The sequence below is a fragment of the Electrona antarctica genome (genome assembly GCF_951216825.1).
Source record: "Electrona antarctica genome assembly, chromosome: 24".
Lineage (NCBI taxonomy): Eukaryota > Metazoa > Chordata > Actinopteri > Myctophiformes > Myctophidae > Electrona > Electrona antarctica.
The window spans coordinates 9,405,511-9,419,631 of NC_136803.1; the positions used below are offsets into that span (position 1 = coordinate 9,405,511).

The 14,121-nt window shown below is 43.5% G+C and overlaps 2 protein-coding genes across 2 annotated transcripts; both read left to right on the forward strand.

Moving 5' to 3' along the window:
• The first annotated feature begins 1,349 nt into the window (after nt 1-1,349).
• On the forward strand, nt 1,350-6,173 carry atp5f1b (ATP synthase F1 subunit beta). Its single transcript, XM_079495796.1, has 10 exons — nt 1,350-1,509; nt 2,620-2,793; nt 2,899-3,073; nt 3,203-3,324; nt 3,574-3,758; nt 4,038-4,196; nt 4,333-4,455; nt 4,607-4,819; nt 5,200-5,401; nt 5,741-6,173. Exons 1-10 carry the CDS (start codon nt 1,407-1,409, stop codon nt 5,839-5,841), a joined length of 1,557 nt encoding a protein of 518 aa, XP_079351922.1. The 5' UTR covers nt 1,350-1,406; the 3' UTR covers nt 5,842-6,173.
• An 828-nt stretch (nt 6,174-7,001) lies between these two features.
• Nucleotides 7,002-12,305, forward strand: rtraf (RNA transcription, translation and transport factor). Its single transcript, XM_079495807.1, has 8 exons — nt 7,002-7,232; nt 7,742-7,866; nt 8,338-8,437; nt 9,145-9,228; nt 9,844-9,932; nt 10,266-10,334; nt 11,078-11,126; nt 11,445-12,305. The coding sequence occupies exons 1-8, from the start codon at nt 7,172-7,174 to the stop codon at nt 11,597-11,599; spliced, it is 732 nt and encodes a 243-aa protein (XP_079351933.1). The 5' UTR covers nt 7,002-7,171; the 3' UTR covers nt 11,600-12,305.
• Nucleotides 12,306-14,121: the final 1,816 nt, after the last annotated feature.

Here is a 14,121-nt window from a genome sequence, read left to right on the forward strand (position 1 = left end):
GCAGTGTTGCCATGTTCACTTATTATAAGCGACTTTTGGCTTGTTTTTGAGTGGTGCAACCATAGATATATATGCAACCACTCCCTTACGGAGTTATGTGGGTGGGTGGGTGGCTGGCTGGCTGGGTGGGTGCCTGCCTGCCTGGCTGGGTATGAGCATGAAAACAGCATGGTTGTTTTTCACCACCTGTGCGCAACCTAACACACACACACACGCACATTTAAATGTATACATGATGATTTCGGGTGTGCCAGTACAGTACAGTGACAGTACAGTACAGTACAGTACAGTACAGTACAGTACAGTACAGTAGAGGGTACAGTAGAGGGACCCGCACATGGTAACTCTGTCATTTCTCAACCGTTTCGGACGCGGGGCGGCTCGCCGGAACCGGGCCAGCACCCTGGGTGCGTCCGGAACCCCCCCCCCCCCCCCCCCCCCACCCCCACACGGAGTTGCACCACTCACTTCACACTGGTGTGACTTTTATTTAAACAGACAGTATGCAGAATGGCCCCAGTATGGGTTACTGTGGATGACACCATGCATTACACTTGTTTACAACATGGTCCACCTTTCTCAATTCATCAGAACATTTAGAGAAATATACACTATAAAAACAGGAAATCATCATATAAACAAAGTTAAAAAAGGGGGAAAAGAAGTACAGTATGGGGGAAAAGGGGTGTGGGGCCTGGGGGGAACCCCTTATTGGGGTATGTACGTACAAGGAGGACTATAGGTGCCGAAGGAGTCAAGGAAGGGATTCACATTAATGATCGGTAGGGCGTTCCACATTTTAGTTGTTTGTAAATATTGGTAGTTAAAATTGTTTCTAAAGTCTGATTATATTAATGTATTTCAATATTTGTCAATAGGGTCTAAAAGTATTTTGTGCCAGGGAATCTCAATCTGGTATGGGGGTATACTAAAATTGTGTTGCTAAAATGTTTAAAAAATATTACACATTTGTCACTTTTTTCCCCAAGATTTTTTTTAATTAAATAACTGTAGCCACGGAAACGGTCGACAGCGTGACGATCAATGACAATCAATCAGTGACAATCAATCAATCAGTCAGGCCATGACGTCACGTCACCCTATAAAGTATGGCGAGCAGAGCACTAGAGTCAGTCAGTCAATCAGAAGAAGAAGATCAATAACATACCGGTACTACAGGTAATTATATCATACAGTAAGTAGCCTATCCTATATAGCGAGTAAATATAATAAAAGACCACAGGCATATATATATGTTTTCATATATCTGCAGTTCTGGCTTATTTCTCTCACCCAGTCTGGCAACACTGATACTGATGCTCAGTGTCGCCTCCCCGTGGCCGTGAGTCATCAATATAAAGCCTCATCGCCAGCTGTCTCTTTCCACCTTCAGCCATCTTTTAAACATGTTAGGAGCTGTGGGACGCTGCTGTACTGGGGCTCTGCAGGCGCTCAAGCCTGGCCTCCCGGCCCTCAAAGCCCTCAAAGGATCCCCATCCGTCCTCTCACGTAAGTTAAAGGATGCATGGAGCATTACATTTTATCCCCGACGAGGGGTTGCCGCTGTCGGTAGGACGGAGCCTGTGCTAACTCGCGTTAGCAACACGCCGGGCTAACGTGCAGTGTTTAACTTTGGCCTTTGCAGGCCGCGGAATGAAATTAATCCAGGTTTATGTTAATGAATGTCCTTGTGATTTAAATGTTGACATGTGGTGCTCATTGTCCCTTATCTACACGCGTAATTTGAAATGACATGACATGGCGTATGTTGTTGTGTGCAAAACGGTAATGACCTCTGTAATGACATGAGGACGGTGACAGCAGGCTAAGCTAAAAGGCTAACGTCAGTGTCCGCTTGCTACTGCCAAGTTTAGGGGGACAGAATGTTGCATCGATCAACTATTAGTGCATTTTCCCTTGTGCTGCGATGGATCATGTACTTTTAACCCAGCGGGCATAATGCTAATTGCTAACCTTGAATCACGCACGCCCCCATCTTGTCATTGATGTGCCGGTTGGTGGCTAGTATTAGCCTGTTGTAAAATCCCATTCATTGTCGCATTGAATTAGTTAACTAATACATAACTTAATCATGGGGCTGTTGTAGCCTCAACATAGGATATTAACGTTCCAGTGTCTGCATATTCATAACATTGCAGAATAAACAGTTGACATTGAGTTTATATTTTGTTGGCCCCCTCCCCTTGGGAAATGATTCTGCATTTAACCCATTCTAACTTTTAGGAGTACTGGGCAGTCGCTGGGAACCCACAGTGGGTACTACTCAAGGACAGGGTTCCCCAGACTGTCCGGGAATGGCCAGGCCCTCAGTCAAGGGCACAGAGTGCATGACCACAACATGCATATGTCTTGCATGTCGGCAGCCAGACACAGTTATCTGGCTTACAGTCGAACCGCTATACCTGACTGTGCTTTTAAAGAAAATCTTGAATCACTGCAAGGTCAAGATTGTAGGCAGAAACTGGGTCGTTAACCACAAAATGCATAGCACCACAATGGTGGTCCTTTTTAGCTTTTATGTCTGACTGTACCATGGTCTGTTAACATTTTGAGTAAAGTATTCAATACATGTTCAACTGTGTGGATGTTGGTTTACAGGCAGAGACTATGTCGCACCGGCCGCTGCTGCTGCCATCGCCCACGGGCGCATCGTGGCTGTCATCGGTGCTGTCGTGGACGTCCAGTTCGACGAGGGCCTTCCTCCCATCCTCAACGCCCTGGAAGTAGGCGGCAGGGAATCCAGACTCGTCCTGGAAGTGGCTCAGCATCTCGGTGAGGCTCTCGGATTGTAACCGTATACTATGTGCTTTTTGCTGGCCAACTACAAAACCTTTTTGAGAACGTTCTAAAAATCTTTTCTTTGCCTTGGGTCTTCAGGAGAGAACACAGTGCGTACCATCGCTATGGATGGTACAGAGGGACTTGTCCGTGGACAGAAGGTTGTGGACACTGGCGCCCCCATCAGAATCCCTGTGGGACCTGAGACACTGGGCCGAATTATGAATGTCATTGGTGAGCCCATTGATGAGAGGGGTCCCATCACTACCAAGCAGTAAGTCTACTGGATTCTTGTCGAATGCATCCAATACTAGTACACTGCTGTGGGGGAGAGGCACACTCTTTTAGCCTAAATAAATCTTCAATCCTTAACTAACTGGATAATTCCTCCAACCTTTTATAGGACTGCCCCCATTCACGCTGAGGCTCCAGAGTTCACTGACATGAGTGTGGAGCAGGAGATTCTGGTTACTGGAATCAAGGTGGTTGATCTGCTGGCCCCCTACGCCAAGGGAGGAAAGATTGGTATGTGAGACAGACTACATAGGGCTCTTGAAGCACTTTCATAGCGTTGATTTACATATTTGACTTAATATTGTTTACCCAGCAGTCAAAAACAACTTTATTTTATAAGATGGAAAGACTAGCAATAATTTTTTTTGCGAAGCTTTAATTGATTACCAATTACTCTTTTGAAGAAATATACCTATTGTACATTTGTGTAAATGCTGCCCTGTGTAACGCTGAACTTATTTCTAATCACATTCACAACAGGTCTGTTCGGTGGTGCCGGTGTGGGTAAGACTGTATTGATCATGGAGCTGATCAACAACGTGGCCAAGGCCCATGGTGGTTACTCTGTGTTCGCCGGCGTGGGAGAGCGTACCCGTGAGGGAAACGACTTGTACCATGAAATGATTGAGTCTGGAGTCATCAACCTGAAGGACACTACCTCCAAGGTGAGGATTGGTACAAGTCTCCTCTCAAACGCATTTTAGTATGGAAATCACAATTAGTCTTCACCACTTATGCCCTAGTCATGTGGCAATTCTTAGTACGACATGTGATCGTGTAGAAAAGCTGTTTTTGTAGATATCTGAAAGTGTTAACATTTACACCAAATTGGGACACCTTGGTGAAATGGAAATACTTTTGTTGTCCAGTCTCTAGTTTATGCACAGATGGGGATGTTGGCTGCACCTTTGATTAACTCCATCCTGTGTTTTCTCCATCACTAGGTGGCGCTGGTGTACGGTCAGATGAACGAGCCCCCAGGTGCCCGTGCCAGAGTAGCTCTGACTGGACTGTCTGTGGCTGAGTACTTCCGTGATCAGGAGGGACAGGATGTGTTGCTGTTCATTGATAACATCTTCCGCTTCACGCAGGCCGGCTCTGAGGTGCGTGGAGCCTTTTCTGAATCTTAGGCCTATATGAAATTTGTGTTCAGTGCACGTAGATGTCAATGAAGTATGCATTAAGAAAATTGAACTAAATTCTATACTTTCTAACGAGGTCTTGAACTCCTGTCCTCAGGTGTCTGCCTTGCTGGGTCGTATCCCCTCCGCTGTGGGTTACCAGCCCACTCTGGCCACTGACATGGGTACCATGCAGGAAAGGATTACCACCACCAAGAAGGGCTCTATCACATCTGTGCAGGTAATGAAGGTTGAAATGAAAATTGTGATCAATAGCAGTCCAGTTTTCTTGCATAATCCCATGGAAGTCGGTAGAGCAGTTGAGGAAGCAATCTCACTTGGTTTCACTGTCGTAGTTTTAGACTAAAAATGTTCTTGTTGCTTCCTCACAGGCCATCTATGTGCCAGCTGACGATCTGACTGACCCTGCTCCCGCCACCACCTTCGCTCACTTGGACGCCACCACTGTGTTGTCCCGCGCCATCGCTGAGCTGGGTATCTACCCCGCCGTGGATCCCCTGGATTCCACCTCCCGTATCATGGACCCCAACATTGTCGGAGCCGAGCACTACGATGTCGCCCGTGGTGTGCAGAAGATCCTCCAGGTTGGTTATGGCAGTGGTTTTTTTTCTTCTGTCAAGGACCCCCAAATGTATTTGACAATGGACCCTCGTCTGAAAAGGTTTTGTGCCAGGGACAACAAAGGAAGATTTATTAACTTTTTCGATACATGGCACATGTACAAGCTCGCAGCGCAGCATGAAATTACATGCTGTGAGCTTGTAGATCTGCTATTTTTGAATAGTAAACATAAAAGTGGTTAACTACTTTGCTAGGGACCCCCAAGGAAACCACTTTAAGAACCACCAATGCCTTATGGCACAAATGTGTCTTGGGACCATCTGTATTTGAATTTAGTTTCTCAGCCTGCGTTAAAAGCTGTTATGTGTTTTAAAAAAAACCTGTACATCTACCCTTTTTCTAGGACTACAAGTCCCTGCAGGATATCATTGCCATCCTGGGTATGGATGAGTTGTCTGAGGAGGACAAGCTGACAGTGGCCCGTGCCCGCAAGATCCAGCGTTTCCTATCGCAGCCCTTCCAGGTGGCTGAGGTGTTCACTGGCCACGCAGGCAAGCTTGTACCCCTCAAGGAGACCATCAGTGGATTCAAGGCCATTCTTGCTGGTGTGTATTTAGACTTTCTCCTGGTTCGTGAACGTGAAGCATTTTTCAAAGCCTACTGTAGTTTGTTGTTCTACCTAGTAGAGGGCTTCGTGTCTTGTCAGTTACATTATTAACTTGCCATGGGTGGAATGAAGTTTAAATGTCATGGTGGCATGAATATTTGTTGTCAACTTAAATGTTTGAATCAAAAGAATCAGGGTTATTGCAAAATCAGCAGCTATGCAGAGTATGTATGGTGCTTTAGTCGATGGGATTAACACCTGCAACATTCTTTAAGCATGATTTTTGAATACCATATTGTATTTAATGACTTATGCCTTGTCCTTGCCCTCCATACAGGCGAGTACGATCCCCTCCCCGAGCAGGCCTTCTACATGGTGGGACCCATCGAAGAAGTTGTTGAGAAGGCTGCGAGAATGGCAGAGGAGCTTGGGCTGTAAATGCGCACACCAAATAGTTTCCCTGGGGGGATGAGGAATTGTTGGAAAGGTTAAGGAACAAGAGTCCCGTTAGCACTTGGTAAACATGTCCCAATGCAGAACTTTTTGTTAAAAGTTATATTTAATGTTTCCTAAATGGAAGAAGAATAAAGTCTGTCTTTACTACAATGACTCAACTGTATATTTCCGTCTTGTTCCTTGTTCATAATGGGCTTAATGTGCTCATCCACTTTTGCCCACAAGATGGCGCTTGCATATGTTCAGCTACCTGTACTGTGTTGCAGCATGATTGTCACAATGAAGTGATGAAATAAAACTGCAATTAAAGACTTGATGTGTCATTTCTTGTAAAGTTACAGAGACCAGTATTAAAAGTGGCTAAAGACCATTTACTTCCAGTGATCCCTACAGGTAACACTATTTAAAATGAATTTTCCATGTTCATCTTACCAGACGCACTTGAACTGTACTCATCTCAACACATTTAGCTGAATGCCTGCAATAGGACCTTTCCAGAACTTTTTGTTTTCCGTTTTTGGGGGGCACTCATGGCAGTGACTGAATCGGCCCTTAGGGGATACCATGTACAACAAAGATATCTACAGTGGCGTCATTTGTCACCAAGATTACAGCATGCACATCTCAGCGACCCGCAGAGAAAAGACTTGTATAAGGGACAGAGTTCAAAACTAAACATCGACTCTAGCATGTCTCGGACCATGAACTTCTGTCACTCTTGCAAGGTAAGCAGAATGATTGGGGAGCCTGACTATGCAATCAGAATATGTTCAGGGGGAAATGCATTTATTGGATGAATGTGAACTCTAAACCAAATTAATCCAAAGGTATTTAGATTATATTACATGTAACCCTGTATGTATGGATTATGTAATTGCAAACATGTAATTTGTATTTCTGAATACATTTCAAAGTAATCGCTCCCAAACCTATATTAAGAATTCATTAGATACCAAATAAACTTGTATGCTTGGCAGTTCAGCAAAGCAGACAAGCTGATATGATGATCATTGATGAATGAAGGAGGTACCAAAGAAGAAGCAAATAGAGCAGCTGTTGAGGTGAGGTCTGAGCATAGAGTATTAAAAGGATAGAGGCGTCTGAGCTAGGGTCTGAGACTCTAGATCTCTGGGCTGTGGGAGCGTCCCTCCAGGCTGTGGGATGCAGAAGCACGTAGCACTCTCGTCCGCGCAGGCGCAGTGCAAGTCCATTGACAGCGCTGCAGGCTGAGAGCAGAGCAGCACAACATAGCAAGTCGAGTTGCAGTCACGTCCCTGTTTGAGACACCAAACAATATTTGTATTCATAAATAATGTTCCGGAGAAAACTCACTGCCCTGGATTATCACAACCCGGTTGGACTTGACTGTTCAGGTACGTTCTGAGGCTTTTCAACGAGGCAACAGCTAGCTAGCCTGCTAATGCTAACGAGGCTGTTCGGATCCATCCATAGATGTGTTAGATCTGTAGCCTAAGATTTAGACTCTCGTAAATGTATTTTATCGATTCTTACAGATTGAAAATGTCAGAATCGATAAAATACATCTACGAGAGTCTAAATCTTAGGCTTGTTCCATCTGTAGATTCTGTACAGCCAGAGAGCATGACTTTATGCTTATGTATTGACATACATTGCAGATTGCACACTCAAACTCAAATTATAATAACATTCCTGTTGTGTTGTTTTAACAAACGTTTAATCAAATGAATGGTTTGAAACCTGTGGAAGTTAGCTTTGGCTAAGAGTGAGCCTGTGACCTCTGTCACACTGACTCACACAGCTGTGTGTGTGTGTGTGTGTGTTAACATTTTACAAATAATTCTGAGGGTTTTATTTTACTGTGTCTTGTCTATCTAATGAATACGTTTGTTCTGATGTCCAGATGAGACAGAGTTTAGGAACTGCATTGTGTGGCTGGAAGACCAAAAGATTCGTCACTATAAGATCGAGGAAAGGGGCAATCTCAGGAACATTCCCGGTTCAGAATGGCCTGCTGCTTACCAGAAGGTGAGACCCATGCACAACCATGTTAGGAAGGAGCAGGTGTTTACAGCAAAACTGGATGCGATCTTGGACAACCACTCACTCACAACCCCTGCACATGGAGAATTGTAGGAGTCGAGGCATTACATTTAGTTTGTCTCTGTTCGGTTCCACAGATAAATATCCGATCTACAAGCTACTTTCACAATGTTTTCCTTTTTCTTATATTATTTGACAATTTGCCCAATGTTTGACCGGTCATTGACTTATTATAGTATAGTTTGTTGATTACTTATGATGCAGTAATGGTCTTTTTTTCTTTTAATTTCATTGCTGTTGTTTAAGGCATTGGCAAGTCCTTAGATTGTGACTTTGCTGTCATATGGGGATTGGGGACCCTAATTTGCACCTAGCTGAGATGAATCATGAAAGTGAAGTGAGTTGAATGATAGTTCCAGGACTAGTATTTGAATACCTTTTTTCCTGGCTCTTTAGTACCTGCAGGACCTGAACTGTCCATTCAGCGCTCAAGAGAGACAAGAGTCCATTGATTGGCTGCTGGGACTGGCTGTGCGCTATGAGTATGGAGACAATGGTAACTAAGAGCTGTTCTGTTGTCTGACTCGCTGTAATCATACAAGCAACCTGCTATTGATTACGACAGATGATTGATTCTCAAACAAGGACCTCATAACTCTGAGGGTGTACAAATGGAACCAAATTGACCCATTTGAACACTCTCAGAGTTGACAGACCTGTACAGGTGCATTTGGAACCCCCTCAAGGAACCTTGGATTCCACTTTTAGAACCAATGGATAAGGAAGAAACTCTTCTCAAATGTTGTTGTTTTTTTGTGGGAAATAGAATGGAAGTAACAGTGGACTCACTGGACTGTGGAGACACTACACATTTGTGTTGCATGTCTGCGTACTTGAATGATGCACTATTAAGGATGACCACTAGAGGTCACTATTGTAAAACAAATAAAAATATCACACTGCTGCCAGCTATTATCAGTCTCTCCATTCATCTTCAGGAACTTAAGACAATTTCCTTAGTACCATATCATTTAAAAAAAAACATCAACACTAGAATCTTGTTATGTTTGGAGTGTGGCTAGTCATAGTTTTACGGTGAAGAGGTGACCACCAAAACAGATGTGTTGGGTGACCACTGCGGCGTGACATCATGTTGTAGTTTTCGGTGGACACCTCTTCACTGAAAACTGGACTATGAATAGGCCTTTACTCATCATTATCTGTGTTTGTTGTTTATTTGTGTATGTCTGTGTTACGGTCTAGTGGAGAAGTACAAGAACTGTCAGCCGCTGTCCACCACCTCCGACAACGGTGATAAACCTGTCGATCCCCTCGTCAACCTGGACAGTAAGCTGCTGCATTGATCTTTTCACATGGCTGCCATTTTGCTCTTCAACTGTTCTCTGCCTGCTAACAAATCTAGACCAGAGGTCCACAAAAGCCCCTTTTCCACCGGAGTTGAACCGGTTCGGTTCTTTTTTCCTTCAGTGTTTCCACTGAAAATGAAAAAGTTGGTACGGGACCAAGGATTCCAACCAAGAATCTAGAACGGAACCAGTTCTAGAACCAAAGTATTTAGGTGGAAAATGGGCCGAAACAAGTGTGTTCCTTGAAGGGTTCCAGAGGGAAAGCAACATGAGGAACAGTTTAGCCCTATCTTATTTTTCAGCTATTCGAAAATAGCAGATTGGACAAGCTCACCAGACTGATATTGACAATTTGATAGTGTTGACTATTCTTCTCTTATGTGGATCCCTGGCACACCGTATTTCCAATTGATGTGTTTTAAAAAGAATAAAAATAGTATACTTGCATGACACAAATTTGGTAGTCCTTGAATGACGATCATGAAAATGTTTGAGAACCACTGGTTTAGGCAGCATCCACAGTGTGTGTGTGTGTGTGTGTGTGTGTGTGTGTGTGTGTGTGTGTGTGTGTGTGTGCACGCGCGCGCGCTTTCAGGTAATAATCCAGATTTCAAGGCTGGAGTGATGGCTCTGGCAAACATCCTGAAGATACAAAGACATGATGACTACCTGGTCATGCTCAAAGTCAGTGTTCGCTGTTTGTACTGAGTGAACATTTATTTAACGTAGATTATTTTGTATTAGTTTTATTATTATTTTGCGAGTGTCGAACAGAGCTGCTTTGATTCTATAAACTCCTTCTAAATCCTGACCTAAGTTTTCTGAAAAACTTCAAAGATTTATTCAAAAATTACAAAACATTTATATTGCTCTATACTATACATATATATTCTGTACAAAAATGGGTTCCCGTCTTGAAAGGTATAGTTACAAATAGGGGTTCCCGCCCCTAATGGGTTGGCTTCCTCAATGTTGTGTTTTGTGTCATGTTGTGATCCGTGTGTCTTACTCTTACAGGCCATCCGCATTCTGATCCAGGACAGACTCAGTCCAGAGGCCATCTCCAAGGCCAGCCAGACTAAAGAGGTACAGAGCTGGACATGACCTTCTCATTTGTGCTCTAATAGGGTGTCTGACTAATGGTGTGTCTGGCCCAAATTTAAAATTGTGCTTCTGTTACCTACTACAAATACTATTAACACCCCAAACGCCCGGGGTTATTTAATCCATTAAATCATAGCGCCCAGCAATTTATAGCAGCGGAGCACATTTAGCGACGGACCGGATGTTATCCCGGATGTGGCTGAAGTAGCTTGATGTAGCCACAACACTCCCGAGCCGATTGACAATAACGGGAGGTATGATTAATTCTAACGTGACTAGCTACGGGACCGCGGTGGGCCGTCTAACACATAATATTTTCTTAGAATTGGAATGATTTAGATCAAGAGTTATTAACATTTTAAGAATTCCGATCTCGTCTGCTAAAATGGGGGGGAACATTTTCGATGACGTCCCACCGGAAAATAACATTGAGTGTTGCGCAACAGACGCTCCCAGCCTGTGGAGCGATGCGATCGATTTTTATATCAATAATCTCCGTCCTTTTGATCAATCTCCGTCTTGAGCGCTGGGCGTTACTAATTGATAGGGCGGAGAACTCCGTCCTGTGCGCTCAGGGTGTTAACATTGAGTGACTGCAGTTTCTTCCAGTGGTGAAACGTCCCTTGGCTTTAAGTGTCTAATCTCTTGTCCTCTGCTTTCTCATCTGTCCTTGTGTCTCCCTTCCTCTATTCCTCCCCTCATTCTCTCTGTCATCTCCTCTGCAGGGTCTTCCAGTTGCCTTGGACAAACACGTTTTGGGTTTTGACACTGGAGGTCAGTGCACATTTCATCAAGTGAATTCTGGCAACCTGTGGAAGTAGCTTTAGCTAGTGTGTGTGTGTCATTTTTAATTAATCAATGATTGATCCTTAACGTGAATCGGCTATCAATGAATGAATTAATCGATCATTTGCATCCCTAACCCCAGTACTTTAACTCAAGAACAAATTTGACTGTAGCAACTTTCACTATATGTACTAATATATGACCAGGAATATTATTTTGAATCAAGTTCTCTGTCCACCACTGCAATTTCTGCAAATAAGTATTTCTGGTAAACGCTATCCTTCCCCACTCACCACACCCCTTCAGATGCCACGCTGAACGAGGCGGCTCAGATCCTGCGTCTGCTGCACATAGAGGAGTTGCGTGACCTTCAGACCAAGATCAACGAGGCCATAGTGGCCGTTCAGGCCATCATCGCAGACCCCAAGACAGACCACCGGCTGGGCAAGGTCGGCAGATGAGAGGAGGAGGAGGAGGGGGATGAAGTTCAAAGAAGAAACATGTTTTGTTTTGATTTCAAGATAGTGATGGAAAAATGGCTCTCTTTTTTATTTCTTTATTTTTTTGTTATGTTTCAAAGTACACAAGCTTGGGTGGCGTTTAAAAATGGGAATGGATGCTAAACTACAACTGATGCTTCTGAGTCCCGGGACAAGCCGAGCTCTGTACATAAGAGGGGAGAGGGAAAGTGCTATATAGGACTTTAAAATAAACTAAAACAAGTTGCTATACTGTCAATTGTCAAATGTTTGACGCAACAAAATGTCTTAGTAAAGTAAAGTCACAGCTCTTGTTTTTTTCTACATCAAACTGAAAAATGTACTTTCCTGTAAATATTTCTTCAAAATCTAGAGCCAAGGGTCAGACCTTGATTTGGCTTTGATTTGGAAAATTAGATATGTGATCCTCATATTTTCTCTAACATCTAACAACAATATGGAGAAGCACATCTTCATTCAATGAGAGATTTCTAGAGCAACAGTGACTCTTACATTAATATCTCAATACATCATGTGTTAGAAGCTTTTATTAAATAGATTTTTTAAGGGAGGCATTTTCAGAACTGAAGTTTAATTTTAACGTAAAGGTGTTTTCTTTTGTTCTGAATTGAGTTTGTGACAATGGTCATGGAATGTATGTTGAAATATACATCAATCATCAAACACTCCCCGTCTGCGTCTTTTTATGTGGTGTGCCTTTTATGTTACTTAACAAAGAAATAATATCCATTTAATTCCAGTAACACCACACCATGAGGAAATATGACTTTGTTCCCTATAGGCAAGTGAGGTAAATTGGACATTATTGACATTATTTGTTCATTAGCATTTGGTTTTAGTCCTATTATGAGATGAAATCCACAATGCCAATAATTGTTTTCTCTGAAAATCCTGTGTGATTGTGTGTCTTGAAAATAATACTTGTTGCTCGGCTGAGGTTGGCTTTGGCTGTGTGAAATGTCTCTTCTGTATTTATTTATTGTTAAAAGTGGGGAAAATTGGTAGTTTTTTTTATATTGGCCTAGAATATTGTCTATATACATTACATACATTTCGTGAATCCACCTGCTGACCGGCTGTCAGTATTGAATTATTTTAGGGTTATGTGACCATACCATTAATAACCTATATAAGGCACATTTTTCACAATTTCATTATGCTTTTAGTAACATCAACACAATAACCTTTAACACTAAACTTAAGGTGTTAAGAAAAGTTTGTTTCCACCTATTCATGTCCAGCTGTCATTTTGTTTCTTGTCTTGTAAAAAATCAAGTCAGTTTGACAATTCTTTCTGTATTTAAAGGCCATTTATTTTAAACTCAATTTTCCAGGTCATCATTTTGTACCGGTGCACCTGAACTGCACTAGTGTTTTTCTTTACTTTCGGACAAAACAAAACCTGTTTCCGCCCGGTCTCGAACCGGGGACCTTTCGCGTGTTAGGCGAACGTGATAACCACTACACTACGGAAACTCAGGTGCTCCCTGTTGGTGGATAATGGAATAAAAAAATCTACTACGGGCGCAGTACCGCTTCCGGCCGCAACGTGGGTGCGGACGGGCCGCGGCGCTGTCCTAAACTTCGGTACCGATGCAATATATGTCTGGCCATAGAATGGGTGTGGAGCACTAGTGTTTTTCTTTACTTTCGGACAAAACAAAACCTGTTTCCGCCCGGTCTCGAACCGGGGACCTTTCGCGTGTGAGGCGAACGTGATAACCACTACACTACGGAAACTCAGGTGCTCCCTGTTGGTGGATATTGGAATAAAAAAATCCACTACGGGCGCAGTACCGCTTCAAGCCGCAACGTGGGTGCGGACGGGCCGCGGCGCTGTCCTAAACTTCGGTACCGATGCAATATATGTCTGGCCACAGAATGGGTGTGGAGCACTAGTGTTTTTCTTTACTTTCGGACAAAACAAAAACTGTTTCCGCCCGGTCTCGAACCGGGGACCTTTCGCGTGTTAGGCGAACGTGATAACCACTACACTACGGAAACTCAGGTGCTCCCTGTTGGTGGATAATGGAATACAAAATTCGCAGTACCGCTTCCGGCCGCAACGTGGGTGCGGACGGGCCGCGGCGCTGTCCTAAACTTCGGTACCGATGCAATATATGTCTGGCCACAGAATGGGTGGACGGGCTGTGGCGCTGTCCTGATCTCACTGCCGATGTAATATATGTCTGGCCACAGAGTGGGTGTGGATGGGCTGTGGCGCTGTTCTGCCGTATTACTCTGTTCTTTCTTCTCTCGTTTCTCTGAGTTCCTGTGTTATGTTTATCATCTCGTCTCGTTGTATTTTTTCCTGCTCATCATCATCAACTTTATGTTACTTTATCACAGCGAACAATCACATCAAGGACCCCTGAGGGTCCCCGGACCCAACTTGGTCATCTAGATGGAAAGAATTATCCAAATTCATCAATTCAATCATAACTACTGACAATGTAAATTTACAGCAGTATAGAAAATCAAGG